This window comes from Anomalospiza imberbis, chromosome 16 (assembly GCF_031753505.1).
Source record: "Anomalospiza imberbis isolate Cuckoo-Finch-1a 21T00152 chromosome 16, ASM3175350v1, whole genome shotgun sequence".
NCBI lineage: Eukaryota > Metazoa > Chordata > Aves > Passeriformes > Viduidae > Anomalospiza > Anomalospiza imberbis.
Window position 1 is genome coordinate 10,685,833 of NC_089696.1, and position 18,157 is coordinate 10,703,989.

Genomic DNA, 18,157 nt, shown 5'->3' on the forward strand with positions numbered 1-18,157 from the left:
TTTTAACTCTTTTCAGTGTACAGTACATCTGTTGTGTTTCTGATTTCCATTAAAAATGAGAGTCATTTACTGATCTGGCTGTCATCCAGATTTCTACATGAAACACATGGACTAAGCACAAAATAACGCTGTTTTATGTGCATGGGTGCATGTATTGTATTTATTATCTACTACTGTGATCAGAAATACAGTTTAAAATGCTGTGGGGACTTTGAAGAAACAGACTATCACACTTATCTTATTTCCTCGAAGTCTCTGGACTCCAAACCATCAAGAACAAGGCTGTGAAACCTTTCTTTATGTTTACATGCTGCTGCTGGGACAAAAAAATCCCACTGACTTTTCTCACTGGAGAAGAGGATCCTGAGGCTGGGGACACAGCTCGGGGCGTAGCAGATACCATCAGCACAGCTGCAGAGAACACCCATCAAGAAAAGCCTCCAACAATAATGAGCTACTGAAGGATCTGCCAACGTGGACCTCAGCCAGTAAGTCAAGCAAATTAAAAGCTGCAATCACTTCTCTGACAATTCTCCAGCAAAACTTGTCCCAAGCTTTGCTTCCCTGGTGCAAAACAGAAGATGATCAGCATGCACCAGAGGTCAGTAGGTTCACACTATCTGAGGCCAGCCAAGAGAGGAAATTAAAACACTGTAAGGGCATCACTGAGTGCCCTGGCAGCAGCCTTTTAGGAGCTCACTCCAAAGCCTGCTGAAGCTAACTGGACTCTCTTTGTAGATGCCATCAGCTTTAGGTCACCTCTCATTGCAGGGTGCCACTGCCCTTCTCTCTGCTGATTTCAAAGGCAGCAATGCAGCATTAGAGAAAAGAGGGACACTTTCAGATTAGGGCTAGAGAGGTCACACACCACAGCACTGCTCTTATTGAAACTTTGAGGGGAGAAAATATAAAGATATCCACTCAAATTTTAAAATTAATTCCAAGGTCACTGTCTGGGCAACCTTTCAGCATTTGTTTTCCATTCTTGCATGCACAGAAGACCTTTTTCTTACCAGGATCCCTATGAAATCAGCAGGCCCAATATGTGAACAGCCAGATGTTCAGAAAAAGGTGAAATCCAAATTGTGTATTTGATTTCTGATGCGATTACATAACCTGTCCTGGAGGAGAGGAGCTGATACCCCGAGCTTACACAAGTGACCCAGATGGAGCTTTGCTCACAGGGCAATTCCTGTTATTATTAGCAGAGGCACATCTGGCTGGCCAGGCCAGCCCAGGCACAGCCAGCCCCCAGCACTCACAGGTCCCAGACCATCACCACGATGGAACTGTCAGCAACTGGGGGAGCTACAGGGCTCATCTACCTTCTGTGATGATCACCACAGAGATGCCACTGGCTCCTCTCGCCTCAAGCACTCACCAAGTGCCCACTTGCCCATCAGGCAAACGACAAAGTACAGTCACTTCAGAAGTGCACGTTCCCAAAGCTCTCCTCTTGAAGGACAAAGCTTAGGATCTTCTCTCACTGTGACTTATTGCCCTGGCTACATATGGTAATAATTTCACAGCCATTTTCAGATGATGCAATGAGATTAAATGACATGGGCATAGTAACAAAGAGATGGCAACATTAATGCAGACTCTGGGAAAAGCTCCTTGTTTTTAGCTCTAAATACGGGTGTACCATTTCTTTCATATTGTGTTACTCCTCCATGGCTGCCAGACTTGCCAGACTGACAATAGCATCTTATGTTACAAAACCTACAGTTTAATTTAACTTCAGTGTCCTTCAGAGGTTAAATTTCCATGGGAAATTGCTTCTAGAGAAATATGGCTTGCATATGTTTGTGCCAAAAAGCCATTTCTGCTGTTTTTCTTCACAACTGTGATCAGTGCATATTTTATTTTTTGAATCATGACTCAGACTAAATAAAAGTTCAGCTTGGGTTTCAAGAATGCAAATGTGAATATTCAGCATCCAGGGTATTTTCCCACTATTGCCATTAGCCTGCCCAAGCTGAAAGAATGGCACCTCTGGAGGATCCAGCTGGCAGCAGTCAGAGTTGCCCCTGCCCTCTGAACACTGAGGTCTGGAGAGAAGTGAAAAGGGGAAAATGATTTTCTATTAAAAGACTTCAGAAGTGACTGCCACTCTGTGTCTCTCACCTCTTTAAGGCTCAGTCCTTTTCTCTCTCCTCACTCTCCTTTACTGCAGTTTGTTCCTCAGCCCTTCTTGGCTGTCAGGGGCCAGCAAGTGAAGAACAAAATTCCTTCAGATGGCACTTCCTCTGGACTACAACCAGGAGCACGTTTGCTGTCTTCCCCCATTTCCTGCTGCCATGGCAGGAGCAGACGAGCTGCTGCACCAGAGCATGGCCTTGATAAATTTAATGGTGGAAAAAGAGGCTCCAGGGCACAGAAACTGCCAACATTTCCCTCTGGGGTAGGGTTATATATTCATTTTGCATGGCGAGGTTTGGGTAGACAGGTGGGCTGCAGGGGTGGCTTCAGTGAGAAGCTGCCAGAAGCTTCCCCTGTGCCCAGTGGAGCCAATGCCAGCTCCAAGAGGGACCTGCCACGGAGCCCATCAGCAGCAGTGCACCTCTGGGATCCCTGCTTAAGAACAGGAATAACCCCACAAAACCTCACAACTGCAGCCAGGAGAGAAGAGGCCACACAAGAGCAACAACCCTGCAGACACCCAGGTCGCTGAGGGAGGGGAAAGGGGTGCTCCAAATGTCAGAGCAGAGACTTGCCTGCAGTCTGTGGGGAAGGACCATTCCCTGTCCCCCTGTGCCACTTTGGGGGCAGCAGGTAGAAAAAACACAAGTGAAGTTGAGCCTGGGAAGAAAGGAACCAAAAGAAGGTGTTTTTAAGATTTGATTTCATTTCTCATTATCTTCCTCTGATTTGAATGGCAAAAAATTAAACTTGTTAACCCAAGTTGAGACTCGTTTGCCTGTAACAGTAATTGTTGATTAATCTATCCCAGCCCTTATCTCAACCCTCAAGCCTTTTGCTATATTTTGCCTCCCCTGTCCAGCTGAGAGAGCAATTCTGGTGGGTACCTGGTGACCATCTAGGGTCAATTCACCACAGACTATTTGTATTTTAGTGCAAACAAAACTGAACTCTGAACTGTTTTGCAGCAACGTCAACATCTCCCTTCTGTGGATAAACCAAAATGCCAGATCAAGTGTGGAGGGAAAGGTTCCTTTACAAGGGAAATGGTTTGGGTCTAGCCGGACCCATGAGCTACAATGGCCACTTCACTCCCGTTTTGCCACAGGTTTGTAATACCAAACAGGTGGAAAACAGAGTGATTAAGCTCTGTGACTTTTGTGCTGCCTCTGTAATGGGATCACCCTGGAGTGTGCTTGGGCATCTGCTGCACCCCCAGAGCAGCCTCAGCCCTCACCCGGAGCTGCTGTGCCCTGAGCACCAGTGCAGGGGGGCACATGGGGACCTTCTGACCCTAATTTATGTGCTGACCTCCACATCGAGCTTCCAGCTAACAGCTACATGACAAGACTCTGGAAAATGGCATCTTCCTTGGTGCATAAGGGACCCTGTGGACTGCAGAAGCACTTCATGTTCCTCTGCACCACGCCGTAGGCAGCAGATGGGACCAGTCACACATTGTCAGACCTCCATCAAAGACTCCCCCCCATCCTCCACAAGCCTTCAGCCGACTGTCAGGAACGCCCCCAAGTCCTGCCCAAACTCCAGTGCTTTCCAGTGCTCTGCCCTTTGCCATCTGCAACCCCCGCCCACTTCTGCCAGGGGCACACAGCAAAGCCTCCAAGCAGGTCTGGACTACCCACAGCGCTATTTCTGAGAGATCCTAGAGGCAGGAGGCACAGCCTACCTGTAATTATTATTAGAAGGAACTTATAATTATCTTTTCTGGGTTGAGAAACAATAAAAGAAAAGAAAATCAAAATTATAAAGGAAGTGCTCATATTTCACTACGAACACCTACACAAATGATTCTCAAAGCTGCTCTCACCATTTGTTATTCCCTTGTTTCATTATTTTTCTGTGTCCTTCATTTTTAGTCCTCCTGTATAAGACATTTTGCTCTTTTTCTTCATAATTTTGTTCTTTAATTTATTTGTCCTTATTTCCTTTTTTCTTCCTTTGATCTTTATCCTTTTAACTTCTGTTTTTTTTCAAAAGCATTTTTGTAAACTCTGCCAGTTTCAGTGTGCTGTCTTTGATGCATTTTTGAATTTGCTGCTACTTTGCTCTTCATGCAACTTTTATTTTTCTTGCTGGCTTATTTGTTATCTGTGGGACAGAAGCAATCAGATACCAGGAACCTTACTGCATCACTGCACACTGTAACTACTAAATTTAATTTTCACTTTTTTACCCCTAGAACTTGACTTGCCCACCTCTACTACTGTAGACTGGAATTCTAAAATGGGCCTTATGGATAACAAGCAAAACACATCTGTGGCCTTACATGAAGGTCTCCAATATCATTGATTTGAGTCTTGCAGAACTTAGTCCAGCAAACTGGTGGTCATTAATGAGTTGGGAAGGAAGTCTGCTCACATTTATGGTGTTATTCACTATGAGTTGAGCAGGACCTCTGCTCCTGGTGATGGAATTATGTGCAAGGGCTTCACCAGCCTCTCACTTCAATCTGTTCAGCCCTTGAATATCAAACTTCTGTTGATTTCAGTGAGCTAACAAGGAGGACAGGCAGGTTTTGCTGGCTCACCCAAAGCTGAGGGAATCAGATCCAACTGAAAAAAGCTCTTCCCATCACATCAAGGCAAAAAGCTTTGAGCCATGGCACTACCCCTTCAGGGATCACAAGCATGAACCCTTTCTCAGAGCTACACCAGCGCTGAATGGAGTAACACCTACGCAAAATGCACAAAGCCCCATCCCTGTGCCCTGGCTAACCTGCCAGAAGGGCACAACCTATATTTGAAAAGAGCTGGAAAAGAGAAGGGGAGCTGCTTTGCAGCCACTGTCACTACAAAGCCCATGTGCTCTTGGAATGATCAGCTCCAGGACCAATAGCAGATATGACTCCTGAAGGAGGATTCACAAATATGAGTCAACACATTAGCACTGGGTGTATATCAGTCATGTCTGAAGGGTTCCAGATGAGATCTGGGCCATCCTAGCCCTGCTCTAGCTGGCTGTGCTAGGGCGTCTTGTAAAATGTTTCAGAAAACAGCCATTGCATTGGCTTTTACCTCTTCTGCATGTTTTCCTATGAGAAAGGACAGCAATCAGAACAGACAGCCATGTACAGAGCACTAATCCAAAAGATAATGGGAAGAAACTTTGCAAGCAGAGAATTCAATTCACTTTATAACAAGCAAATGTTCATTTCTCACAGTGACATCCAGAATGAGCAATGCTGGGTTCCTGCCGGCTCAGCTCTTTGTATAAAGGTTGTGATATTTTGTCAGCAAGGAAAACAAAGGTGCTGAGATGGGCTGGTCAATAATTGACTGAGCCTTGTTACTCACTGCAATCACTATCTTGTCACCGTGTCTCTGTCTCAAAGTTTCAGTTAAAACTAGTGAATCACCACACTGAAAAAGACTCTTTACCTTGGAAAAAAAAGGAAATTACAATCACTGACAACAACAACAAAGACTTCCTATCTGGCTTTGTCAAAGGTCACTCAGCAGTTAAGTCCATTTACACTGTGACTTCTATCAGCTGTGAAGAACACAGAACAAAGCGAACACCAATATTCACTCCTCTGGCTTCAAAAATTTCCATGGAAACCTTTTTTCCCCCCTTCCTTTTTAAGTTACCTCAATCTTCAAAGAGCCCAACAAGGACAAAGCCTGCGCTGGAAGCCACTTTCACTTTGCATGTGTGACATTCGTGTTTCCAGCCCACCTGAGAGTCATAACCTTGACACATTTCTTGGCAACTGCCTGGAGTTTTATCTTCCAGCAGTGAAGGTAAGTGAGCTACTCCTTTTGCCACTGGATTACAGGTGCTGTGCATGGATATTATCCCCACCCTCCTTCCAACCTTGATTTTACCTGAAGACACAGCTCGCTTGCTGTAGGCTCTGTACAAACTCAGAAGACACCCTGTCCCAAAGCACCCCTCCCTGAAGAGACAGAGCAGATAAATCAAATCGTATTACTCCAGCCTATATGTGGAAAGCCATGTTGGTCTCTCAGCTAAATGACAAACCCAAAGGCAATTAGGTCTGATTTACAAGGGAGTCTATGGCAATTATGCCTCCAGCTCAGGCACCTAAATTGTCTCAATTGTCTCTGTTTTTGGACCCACGCCTTGGAGAAGCCCTAGGCCTGACAAGAAAAAATGGATACAGAAAACAAACTTGCCCATAGCACTCTGACATATTCCCAAACTCATAGATCATCCCTCCCCCATATCAGCCCAGCTGCTTTACCACAGGGGCTACACACCTCCAACCTTCAACAGCAAATGCAAAATAGCTGCATCTAATCACTAAAATTTACTATTGCAACACATCAAAAAGAACAATCCAGAAGGCGAGACAGTATTTAAAAAAGCCCTTAGGGTAACAAAAACAAATTAGCACTAGAAGAGCAGAAATCACTGACAACAAAACCAGTTCCAGGAAAGCCCATCCTGCTGATGGGAAGGGAGGGAGAGAGACCCTAAGACATCACCACCTCCCTTGGCAAAATAACAGCAGACTCTCCACATCTTCACTGAGGCCAAGCCAGCCCTGGGCCAAGCCTTTTCCTGGCATAAATCACCCAAATTCAGGCTAGAACGGGGTTATTCTGAGCTCAGGGCTGTGCTGCAGGAACTGCACACCTGGCACTGGAGCAGCTGCCTCCAGGGTTGCAGCAGCAGTGGAGTGCCCTGGCAGAAGGGGGCAAGGGGAGGCCCAAACCACAGGGCAAGGATCACTTAGTCAGAAAGGAAGCTCCCACCAAGCCAAGAAATAAGGACACTGCCAGGTTTAAGGGGTTTCACGACTCAAGGACTCACCCCAAGTCCCAGTGTTTCAGACCTTCCTATAAAGAATATTTGTAGGATTCCAAATTTCTCATGGGGTTAAAATCAGGAGCATGAACTATTCTCCAAAGAAGCAAGACCTAAAACACCACCATTTCCCTCCTGTAGTGGCTTTTATTAATAGATCTCAAAATGCTCCAGGGTATCCTTCCCATCAGAGAAGGAGACAGAACTGAAGCAACTTCTCAGAATCACATTGGAAAGGAGCATCCAAGTTGGGGAGAATCCTGGCGTCTCCCAGGGGCAGAGTAATTCACAGCCTATTAGGATACACTGCCTAGTTGTAAGACTTTCCCATGAGGGTTTCTATTAGTATTTTAATTTCTATTTCAGGCTGTCACAGGCTTTAAATGTCTTGTGGTTTGCTCTCAATTTCTCAGGTGTTTTTTTTTAAATGATCTGATTGAAAAATTAGCCATCCAAGAGGAAAAAACTCAAGTTGAGGTGTCAAAACACCCATACAAATCAAAATTAGACTAAAAAAAATAAAAAAGAATTCCCAGAAGAGATTCTTCAGTATACAATTAAACTGTTCATAGTTCTGTATGCACTCAAATGGGTCCGTGTGTGACTGCACAGTGCAGTAGGCAGAAGCTTTCTGTGTGCATGTGTAGCTACACCTTGTTTTAGCATCAGGATGCATTTTTTCCTGGCATAAATCAGGTAGCTTCCTCAATTTCACTGAAACATTTTATTCATCTACAAAATTATTTTATGTGTAATTTAGCAAGCCATGTTTTCTATGCTTTACAAAGATTCATGCACTAACTCAGAAAGTCCACAAGGAACACAGGCTATTTGATCACAATTACTTTTAGAGGAATTAGTTGCTGTAAGAAGATGAAATTATGATAATTCAAGCAGTGCATACTCTTATGTCATGCACATCAAGATAATTTGTTTTGACTTGGTCTCAGGAATAATTTTTAGATAAGAACACAGCCTCCTAACAACTAATTTTCTTTATAACATCCTACCACTCAGGAAGGTAATTTCTCAGCCCCTCTGTAATGTAGCTATATGCAAGATCACTACTCCACTTGAATGCCTCCAGCAAATGTGATCCCTTCACAGGCCCAACCCCATCACTCCAGCAACAACAAGAATTTTGTTCTTGCATGGCCAGGAAGCTCTTTGTTCCAAACAGTGGAAGAATTAAGCATTGTGGCCCAGATCCTCAGCTGATATAATTAGATGGCATTTCATTGAAACCAGGGCCAGCTGATACCAGCTGAGGAGCCAGCCCTTGATCTGCAGCAACGACAGCTGAGTAACAAACAGGCAGGGAAAAAACCTTCTGTTCCACTGCCTTGATAGAATAACCAGCTCAGTGCTTTCAGCAGGTGGATCCAGAAATCCCTGGGGGTTTAGATCATCCAGAATATTGTATCCCAAATTAAAGAATGGGAACACTCAAAAGCAAAAGGCTGGAGCTGGAAGCTTTGGCTTTCTGAAATCAGTTGAGGCTGGTGATGCATTTCCACACAGAGACCCCTTTGCCCTGATGATCTGACAGGACCAGTCTCTCCCTTCAGCTCTATTGAGCTCCAGCTTGCAGCTCAGTGCCCCTTCAGGCAACCTTAGCAAAGCCACCATGGGAAGGAGCAGGTGACTACACAGCCTCTATGATTGGGGGGTGGTCAAGATTAATTAAAAAAAAAAAAAATACCAAATACCTAACAAAACCCTGGGCCAGAAGGCAGCCAAAAGACCGTTAGTATGCATTATTGAAAATATATCAGCACACCACTTGAAACGTGTGTTGCTGATTCTTCATACACAGAAAAAGCTGACAGGGAAATCAAGCTGGTGGAATCACCTCCTGTTCAGTACCAAGTGTATTCCTCAGCAATAAAAGTGATTTTGGCAGTGTGGGAGGTTAATATGCAATACCCATCAGAGTGCCAGTGTAATCTGTGTTTATAAGGCAAAGCACCAATAAATTAGGTCAGCACATGAATCTTCTGAGGGAGGAAGGAGAGCAGGAAGAGCACCCTGGGCAGCAAGGCCACAGGGGCCAGGCAAGGCATGTGATGCCCTCAGGACTTCCAGCATCATAGACAGAGGCTCTCAGAAAGGAATAGCCATTTTGCCATTAGAGGTAACAATAAAAATATTACACTGATTCAAAGTGTGCAATCAGGCCTGACTTACAGCTTGCCCTGCTGCATTCAGGCTTTACATCAGAAGGCTGTAAACTGTTATAGCAGAAAATAATAGCTGGGTATGTTTACTCACCCAAAACCATGCTTCATTTATTTACCTGAATACACTACCACGTACACTGACCATTGTCGCTGCTCAGCCAGGCAGGCAGACAAAAATGGGGAAAATAAACATCTACACAGATTTCAGCAGCAGATAAGGTATTAATTCATGCACAAAACAATGAAGAAATGCCAGGACATAAGACAGTAACTCCTCCTGAATTCTTGATTGTATTATTCAAAAAAAGCAAAGGTAGAACATGCAAAGAAGTGCTGAATGCCAATTTGTAATACAAAATTAAGAAGCCTGTTAGACCCAAAGCAATCCTGGCTTGTGATTGCAGCAATTCAAAGTGAAATTCCCAATAACATTCAAGTATTTTAATAAAAGAGAGGAAAGATTTTAATTCAATGACCAAAAATAAAATAAAGAGTTGATGTAAATGACTTGATTTCATTTATATTATTGAAATGAACTGTATGCAATGACTTATTGATGTCATAATATTCCATTAGGAACTTATTATTTTCTTGTTTACATAATGCCAACAATTACAGGGGTAATGCTGGTCCAACACACAGCACAGCAGAAATAGAAAGTTCTTTGCCACATATTGGATTCCATATGAAGGTGTAGAGTTTAGTTAAGGAGAAATATTTAAATATTCCTTACTAAGACCAAGTTAACTTGGAAAATTAAATAATAAACAGCTGTCTTCTAACTAACAGCTGCCCAAATTGGGCATGATTACAAAGACCCTGTGGCTCTATTCACACAAGTTGGGTACTTAAAAGCCTGTTTGAACAATAATCAGCAGTTACCAAAAATTTTGGGGGTTTTATCAAGTCTTGAAGGCAAATATTTGAAGCCAGAGGAGGTAACTTGGATGCAAACATTGCATTTGCACTGGAAGGGAAGGGGCCAGGGCCTCACAGTACATGGACAGGGATGTAGGGCTGAAATCCAGATGGCTGGACACAAATCCCCATTTCTTCCCTTGCAGCAGAAAAAGGGAACCCTTCCCCAGCAGGGGTGGATCACACAACCCCCAGATCCTAGCACAAGCACAAACTCTCTGGCACCAAGCCCACACTTGCCCAGGGCCAGCAATGAGGCTGTCCTGGGAAGCTGCACTAGCCTTGGAATACCTCAGACCTGGTCCCTGAGTCTGCCTGCCACCTGCCACCCAATTTCCAGGCTATCCTGACCTGCAGCCCAGCTCCTGACTTCTCCCAGTGGTTTCACACACCAGCAGTCCGAGGCTTCCTGACCACAAGCCACCTCAGCCCTCCCAACCCAGCAGGTCCTTCCATTCCCATCTCCCTGCAGGCTCTCTGCCAGCCCCACGGGTCACCAGCAGGAATGCAAATGTGAGATTGGCACAAATTTTGTGCTCCCAAACAGTTGATTTAGAGAGGTGAGAGGGCACAGTGACTCCAGGACAAGAGCAGGGCTGTGCTCTTGCAGCTGCTCGTGGGAAAGGTCCATAAGAAAACGGGTGGGCTGACATCCTCCTCGTGTGATGGGCTACAGGGGGAACCCACAGGGCTCTGGGGAGAGCCAGCTGAGCTCTGGCTTCATTCCCTTGGCTTCACCAATCCACACAGCTCAGAGGCACAGAGGGGCTGTAACACACTGCTGGTGCTGATCATTACCAGCCTTCAGGACAGGGGAAGAAAGGCTCAGGAAACAAGGAACTATGCATTTCCCATCGTCCAAAGCAAAGCTACAAGCTCACTCTCTGCCAGAGTTCACCAACTGGCCAGTGCATCTTATTTCACAGATGACCAATCAGTGGCTAAAGGCATTTGTAGATACTGAGGTTGAAAAACAAATGCAGAGACAGGAGACAGCTCTCTTTTAGTCTTTTATTCACATCTCGGGAGCACTTTGGTCCAGCCAAAACTTGTCGACAAAGGCCACTTACAGAAGAAAATACAGTACATCTACCAATCTCACATCCTGAGATAAAACTCAAATGTTGAAAAGACTCAAGGAATAAACCGCTTGTAGAAGACAGGGAGATTCAGCTTACAGGCAGACACAATTTAGATGAAACCATACTTAACTAAATAGCCAATATGCACTAGAGGTCACACTGATGAAAACAAAAACATGTCGTCTAGAGGAATTAGTTATTTGTTCACAGTATTGTCATTTTCACCTCTTGAAAGTCATGTAATTAACCATCTAGTTGCTTGCATTATATTTCAAAGCCAGTCTCCCTTTCATTATATAGCTCTTACACTTAGAGTTACAACATGTTTGACACAATGTTCTTTTACTGTAAAGTAAATTCAAACAACTTTAACTTGAAGAACTCATTTAAGTAATTTGCAACTTTCTCGGCAGACCTGTTCAGTTTCACCTTCATCTAACACCATAGGCCTAAGTTTTAGTAGGGCCAAGACTAAGAAAATGCAGCTAAAATTTGCAACCTACAAATTGTACTGTGCCTTGCTATAGCAGATAATGTGCTATATTATCTATCCTCACTTGAAGTGCTACAAACAGCTCCCCCAGAACTCCTTAAAAAGCCACAGTAGAGTGTAACTTAAGTGATACACAGGGAACCACGTACCCTGCCCTCACCCCTCGCTGGCTTCTGCTGCCCTCCTCCATCAGCCACGTAGTCAGCTGTCCAGGCAGCCTTTGTCCAAGCTGATCTTGGTGAAAAAAAGTGGGAAAAGACAGAAAGCCTTGCTTCTGGCTCTGCAGCAAAATGTTTTTCTGTGGCTAAGTACACCTGTACTTGAAGGATCCATGTGTACCCCTGAACCCTGGGACTACAAAGTCTCCCTAGGACAACAACTTTTGTCTCTCCACAAAGGTGCAGAGCAGTCCATAGGATCATGGCCCTGTTAGGTTGGTTTTTGTTTTGGTTTTGGTTTTTTTGGGGTGTTTTTTTTTTTTGTTTGCTCATTCTTTGTTTTTTGTTGTTTCATCAATCTGTTTTTTTTTCCTACTGGAAAGTCAGTGATTTCCCTTGTGCAAAACATGGCGACACTGTAACACTGCACGGGTGTGCTCCAGAGGAGTGCAAAGCACTGGGCTCTGCAGTAGTGCCAGTAAGGGAACAGTGCTGGATGGAGCTCGGTGGGTGAGGAAAGACTTTTTGAGGGAAGGAAATACTTTGATGTGGTTTAATGCAGGGAAAAATGGACTGCCACATTCAGCATGGAGATGATTCTGTGGAAAGGTGGTGGTGGGTAGGGGTAAGCACTTTATGTTTCTCAGTCCTCCTACAGCCCAACTCAACAAGAATCCAGGGAAACGCTGGCCAAAGACAGAAATCTGAGTTCCCCAGAAATCTGAGCATCCCTGCCTGAATCACCTGAAGAACCAGGAACGGCTTGTTCCTTCCTCCCGAGTGCCCTCGCTCTCAGACTACTGCCAACAGCACTCTCCGGGCTGTGCTGGCCCCATGGCCACCACTTCCATTAGCCCACCGGGCCACCCAGCCAGGGAACCAGGCAGCAGGAGGGAGGGCAGCACGCTGCCGGGTTATCAGAGCCCGCGGGAGCTCGGATTAGACAGAAAGGCTGCTCCCGGGGGAAGCGCAGCCCGCGGCTCCCGGGCTGACCTTGCCGGGCGGGGGGCGAGCGCAGCGGGCAGTGCGCCACTCGCCAGCCCGGGCGGTGACGGAGCACAAGCGCCGGTCCCAGCCCGGGCACAACCGCGCTGCTGCTTCGCAATGCTGTCAGCGCAGATTCCTCTCTCCTCTACCGCTTCTCTTTTTTTTTTTTTTTCCCTTTATATTTTTTTATTCCCAAACCTTTGTGGAACAGACGCCCTCTCCTTGCCCCAGTTGGAGCTGCAGTAGAATGAAAACGGGGGGGGGGGGGGGGGGTGGGAAGGAGGGAGGAGAGGAGGGAAAAAAAACCTCTTTTGGTTGAGGTTTTCCTGTTACTATCACTGTAGCGTTTATTTAGCCAATCTCCTAACTATGACGTGAGGAAGGCAGGAATCATGGCTCGCTCATAATATTTAACACACCCACTGAAAGCTGGAGCTGCAGAGCTACTAGTCCAACCAGTCTCCAGAATTCACTGTAGCTGAAAGAGGTTTTCACTCTGCACCTGCCAAAGATCTCTCCCCCCTTTTCCTTCTCTCCCCCCTTCTCTCTTCCATTCTCTCTCTCTTTAAAAGAAAGATCTGTACGACCCAGCAGAGATCAAAGATTTCTTCGCTAAAAAGAACCTCTACTGATTTATATTAGTTTATTTGCTCTAATCCTTCCTTCTCCCCCCTCTTTTTTTTTTTTTTTTTCTGTGCCATATTTAACCTTTATGTTGCAGTTGTGCCATCAGACAGTTTTGCATCCAAAAAAAACCAACCCAAGCCAAAGCACAAGCCCAGCTCGGATACAGCAGCCACCCAGACTCGATCTCAGTTGAACTTACTAATCTCCCAAGCACTGGACGTGATGGATGAAGAAACTGGAACCGCTCTAAGAAAATGATTTTCCAGCCAATGTTCTTAAAGAGTCTGAGAGAAGAGAGGGAGCAAGAGCGAGCGGGGAGCGCTTCTGCTGCATCACTGCTCAAATCCAAGGGAAAGGAGTCAGCGTTTCCAGCACAGCCAAATATTATGGATGATTTTTTTTCTTCTGTCACCTTTCCGCACAGGTTTTCTTAATATTTTTCTTTCCCCCTCCTCCTCCCCATATTTTTTTTTTTAAATTTTATTTAATCAGCGCCTGTGTCTGATGCCGGTTTCTCTCCAAGAGCCAGTTTTCCCTGTTTGTTGTGATCCCTGTAATAAAAAGAGGGAGAAATCGTGAACAGATGGCTTTCTATATTACCATGCCGCTGGCATTGTTTTCCTGTTGATTTTAAAGGCTCGGTCCGGAGCTCTTTTTTTTTTTTTTTTTTTAATTTTTTTTCCCTTTTATTTTTTCTTCCCTCCCCCTCCCAAGTTCTTGATGATACTGAGACATGAGGACCTATCGGGTTTAGGCTGTTTATTTCCCGGCGCCTATGGAGGTAACTTTATTGACTTGATCGCTCGCTTCCCGACCCGAGAGGAGCACGCCGGAGCCCCGGGGGGGGCCCGGCAGCCCCGCGCCCGCCCGGGCTCTGTCCGCCGCCTCCCCTCCCTCCCCCTCCCCCGGTAATTCATCAGCCGCCCCGGCCATGAAAATGCTCCTGGTCCGCAAGTTCCGGGTGCTGATCCTGATGGTGTTCCTCGTCGCCTGCACCATGCACATCATGATCGACCTGCTGCCGCGCCTGGAGCGCCGGGGCCCCGAGGGCCGCCCGGGCTGCTCCTGCCCGCCGCCCGCCGCCGCGCCGCCCCGCGCCGCCGCGCCGCGCTGGCCCAGCAAGCACACGCTGCGGATCCTGCAGGACTTCAGCGCCGAGCCGGCCTCCAACCTCTCGTCGCAGTCGCGGGAGGCGGCGGAGCGGGCGGCGGGCGGCGGCGGCGGCGCGGGCGGCGGGGGCGCGGCGGCGGCGGGGAGGGCGCGGCGCTTGATCGGCCCCGGGGCGCCGCGCCCGCCGCCCCCCGCCGGCAACGCCGCCCCGCTGGCCGCGCTCTTCGAGCACCCGCTGTACCGCGCCGCCCTGCCCCCGCTGGCCGACGGCGACCTCCTCTTCAATGTCAACAGCGACATCAGGTTCAACCCGCGGGCGGCCGAGCAGCCCGAGTGGTGAGTGGGACGGGGGGGGACGCGGGGCCGGGCGGGCGGGGTGGGGACGTGGCGTGTCCTCCGGGTCGCTGCCCTTCGGAGGGGAACGCGGGCTTTAGTGTGTCGTGGCTGTAGCGTGGAAGTGGGCAGAGGGTTGAACGGAGCGTTACGGGGTCACCGGGAAAAAGAGCAGTCGTTCACAGGCTCGCCCGGCCGTGTTCCTTCGGAAAATAAATGCCCTGAAATACAGAATAAACACGGGAGCACGGGAAGGCTGGAGCCCTGAGGCCAAGGGGTCGGTTTGCCCCATCTCCAGCTGCAGCCGAGGAAGATGCTGCCAGAAGAACGGTGTGAGGAAGAGGGTGAGCTCACAGCGAGCCTTCCTCCCCAGCACCTTCCCAGTCTCCCACCCAGAGGTGAAGGGGCTGAGCCGTAAGGCCAGACAGTAATACATTAACTTTTCTCAAAAGCAGGCTCTAGTGCCACAAAGGCATTCATCCTATCAGGTATTTCCGCTTCCAGGATCTGATCTGTGCTACATTTTTCATCCTCAATTAATTCCCAGTGCCCTGCACCTCCGCTGCTCTCCAGCCTTCAAAGCAGTCAGTTGCCTCTGTGAATCGTATGCCCTGTTGGCTCCTAAGAAATGCTGAGAAATTCAATGACTGAAAAATCAAAAGGGTTGTCTAATACAACAGCACCCTCTTCCAAACACACTGACATTGTAATGTTTAAACAGCTGCATTGTACCGTGCAAAAGCTCTGTCAAGCTGCAGAGCAGGCAGCATGATCTAAACCTTTAGAAAGAGAGGATAAATAATTCTGATTTCCGCCCTATGAGCATGTGAATTGTCCAGGCCCATTCTATCTAATAATCCTAACTGACTGTGAAGGGAAATAACCTGGAAAGTTTTGGGTTCTCTGAAAGAAAAAGAAAAAAAAAAAAAAGTCACAAATGCCTGAACATCTGGAGATGACTGTAAACACAGAGAACTTTGGATCAAAAATATGGGTTAGTCTGTTCAGTAGGCGAAGAGTGAAATCAACACTGATATTCACAATGCAGCTGCCTATTTTCCTTAGTCGCTGCAGCCAAGGTTCACAGAACTAAAGTGAAATTCAGAAAGTAGCGATCATTTTAATGAATTCTTTGCTGTAGTAGGTTCCTACTGCTTGGGAAGGGGCACGACCAGCCAATTCCTCTTTAACAGCCAGTTCAGAGTGATGCAGATTCTCTCATTCTCCCTCTTTAAGGAGGAGGGGGTGGGTGCATTGGGCACCACAGCTCAGGTTCTGCTGCACTCTTGTCCCTGTTAAAGGTTCGGGATGATGCTGTTATTTGAGTCAGACCTGTGTCTGTGTCTGACTCAGAAACTGTGTGCAACATAATGGGACCTAAACACAAGGTAAAACTTGAGCTCTGTGTTTCTGCTATAGAAGGGCCTCTGCCAACGCTCAGTGATGCCTCTCTGAGTTTTGCTCCTGACTTTCATGGGTGTTAAGTCAGGCAGGAGGAGGGGAAGTGGGAATCCATCTCCCCACTGACCCCAAGTGAGAGAAGGCTCCTGGTACAGGGAGGAACCGGGGACCTCTCTCCCTTCTGTAGCACTTTGCCTTTCCAAGTTGTCACACTTTGAAGCCCTGTTTCTTGATGTGTGCTACGAACTGTAACATTATTTCACATTATTTCTTTCTCCTCAACTTTGGGTTTTTGTTGTATTGTTCTTTTTTTTTTTTTTTTGGTGGTAGGCAAAATGAAGATCATCATGAAGAATTTTTGCCAACTGGAGAAACCTCCATAGACTCCTACCCAAACTGGTTAAAATTCCACATTGGCATTAATCGGTACGAGCTGTATTCCAGACATAATCCTGCAATTGAGGCTTTGCTACAAGACCTTGTCTCCCAAAAGATAACCAGTGTTGGTATGTTTGGATATATGTTATTTTTTTAATCATTATTTGCTCTTTGTTCAGGATCTCACTGCTGTTTGAGTATTAATATTTCGCATGGCTTCTCTCCAGCATCGCTGCAACTTTGCTTTCCGACTTCCCTGCTCATTTTCCCTGCTAAACATAAAGAGATATTGCCAGCTCTGTATTACCTGAATAATTGCCAAGTCTGCCAGCAAGGCAAACCCCATTTGTGTCAGAGATCCTTTAGTCACAATCAGGCTGAAAGTGCCCTCTTCAGTTATTTAAAATAAATACACTGACAAAAAAAAGGGATGGCAGAAAGCAGACACGATCTAGATTTGTATCACTGGCTGATTATTATTTAAAAGGCTGTGCCTGGCAGCCCTGCCTTGCCGAGGGAGGAGAGGCTGCCCTGCAGCCTTGCTGCGGTGGCTGCGGGAGCATCCGGCACCGCGGGCGCTGCGGCTGCAGGAGCTGCAGCTTCCCCAGGCATGGCAGGCAGCTCCAGGCAAGCCAGCCTCCTGCTGAGCAGAGCTCAGCTCTGTTTGCTCTGCCTGTAAATCCTCAACAGGGATGTGCCCATGTCAGCCTTTGGCTCTGGTTAAACAAGGTGACACCGTTCGAGGCTTTTCTCCAGGCTTGTTTAATGGCAACGCGTGTCTTCTTGAATTTAGCTGCGTAGCTGCACAGGGAAGGAAGTGTCACAACCTTAGATGAAAGCCCTGGGATACTAAACAAGTGCACACCCCGTGGTTTCCAGAGGTAGGGAGTTGCAGCACAGGCAGTGGTTTCCATCCACCAGGCAGAAAATGGAGTTACTTGTGCTGACCACAGAGTTGCAAGGTCCCTTTCAGAGGGATGAAATAGCAGGAGCTCTGTGAAAGTGCTGATGGTGTGTTGGCACTGTGGGATGAGGTCAGCAGGTCTTTAACCCTGCAAGGCAAAAATTCCCCTGGCTTCAGCTGGAAATAGTCTGAGCAAGAATAGCTCAAGCAGCCCTAAGGTTTACATTTTCCATTGTGTGAATCACAGCGGCTGCTGAGAGGAATAAAGGAGATCCTTGATCATCAGGAGTAGGCTGATTTAGTTGGTTGGGATGGAGTAGGTGTAAAATGCAGGATGCCACAGGAGACCCTCAGCCCAGTGAGTCCTGCTGTGTGTTGGCTGTGCTCAGTGCACTGCTCTGCTGGAGCAGCACTTAGAATAAAGCAGTTTGTGGTACCCAGGTGCCATCCATCCCACGCCTGGGATGTTGGATTCAAGGGTCCAGTGGACTTGTAGCTCAGGAAAGAGGACAAACATGGGTTTGTTTATTAACCTGGGATGGGTTTTCTGACCCCAAAAGTCTGGATTGAGGTGATTCATTAAGGGGGTCATATTTGCTCATTAAGCCATGTCTTTTCCCTTCCCCAGCTCAGAGGTGACACTGCAGGTAGCA

At 46.9% G+C, this 18,157-nt stretch overlaps 1 protein-coding gene and 1 long non-coding RNA gene across 2 annotated transcripts in view; one reads left to right on the plus strand and one right to left on the minus strand.

Annotated features, from left to right (window-relative positions):
• Nucleotides 1-1,507: 1,507 nt before the first annotated feature.
• Nucleotides 1,508-2,972, minus strand: LOC137483371 (uncharacterized). The gene is made up of 3 exons (XR_011004442.1): nucleotides 2,714-2,972; nucleotides 2,128-2,243; nucleotides 1,508-2,051 (listed from the first exon to the last, which is right to left on the minus strand). It is a non-coding gene; the product is annotated as an uncharacterized lncRNA (long non-coding RNA).
• A 9,974-nt stretch (nucleotides 2,973-12,946) lies between these two features.
• The window catches only part of FAM20C (FAM20C golgi associated secretory pathway kinase), a 57,510-nt gene continuing 52,299 nt past the window's right edge, over nucleotides 12,947-18,157 (plus strand). Inside the window, exons 1-2 of the mRNA XM_068207001.1 lie at nucleotides 12,947-14,824; nucleotides 16,553-16,728. Of these exons, the coding sequence (XP_068063102.1) occupies nucleotides 14,310-14,824; nucleotides 16,553-16,728 (691 nt within the window). The 5' untranslated portion in view covers nucleotides 12,947-14,309. The remainder of the gene's footprint in view (nucleotides 14,825-16,552; nucleotides 16,729-18,157) is intronic.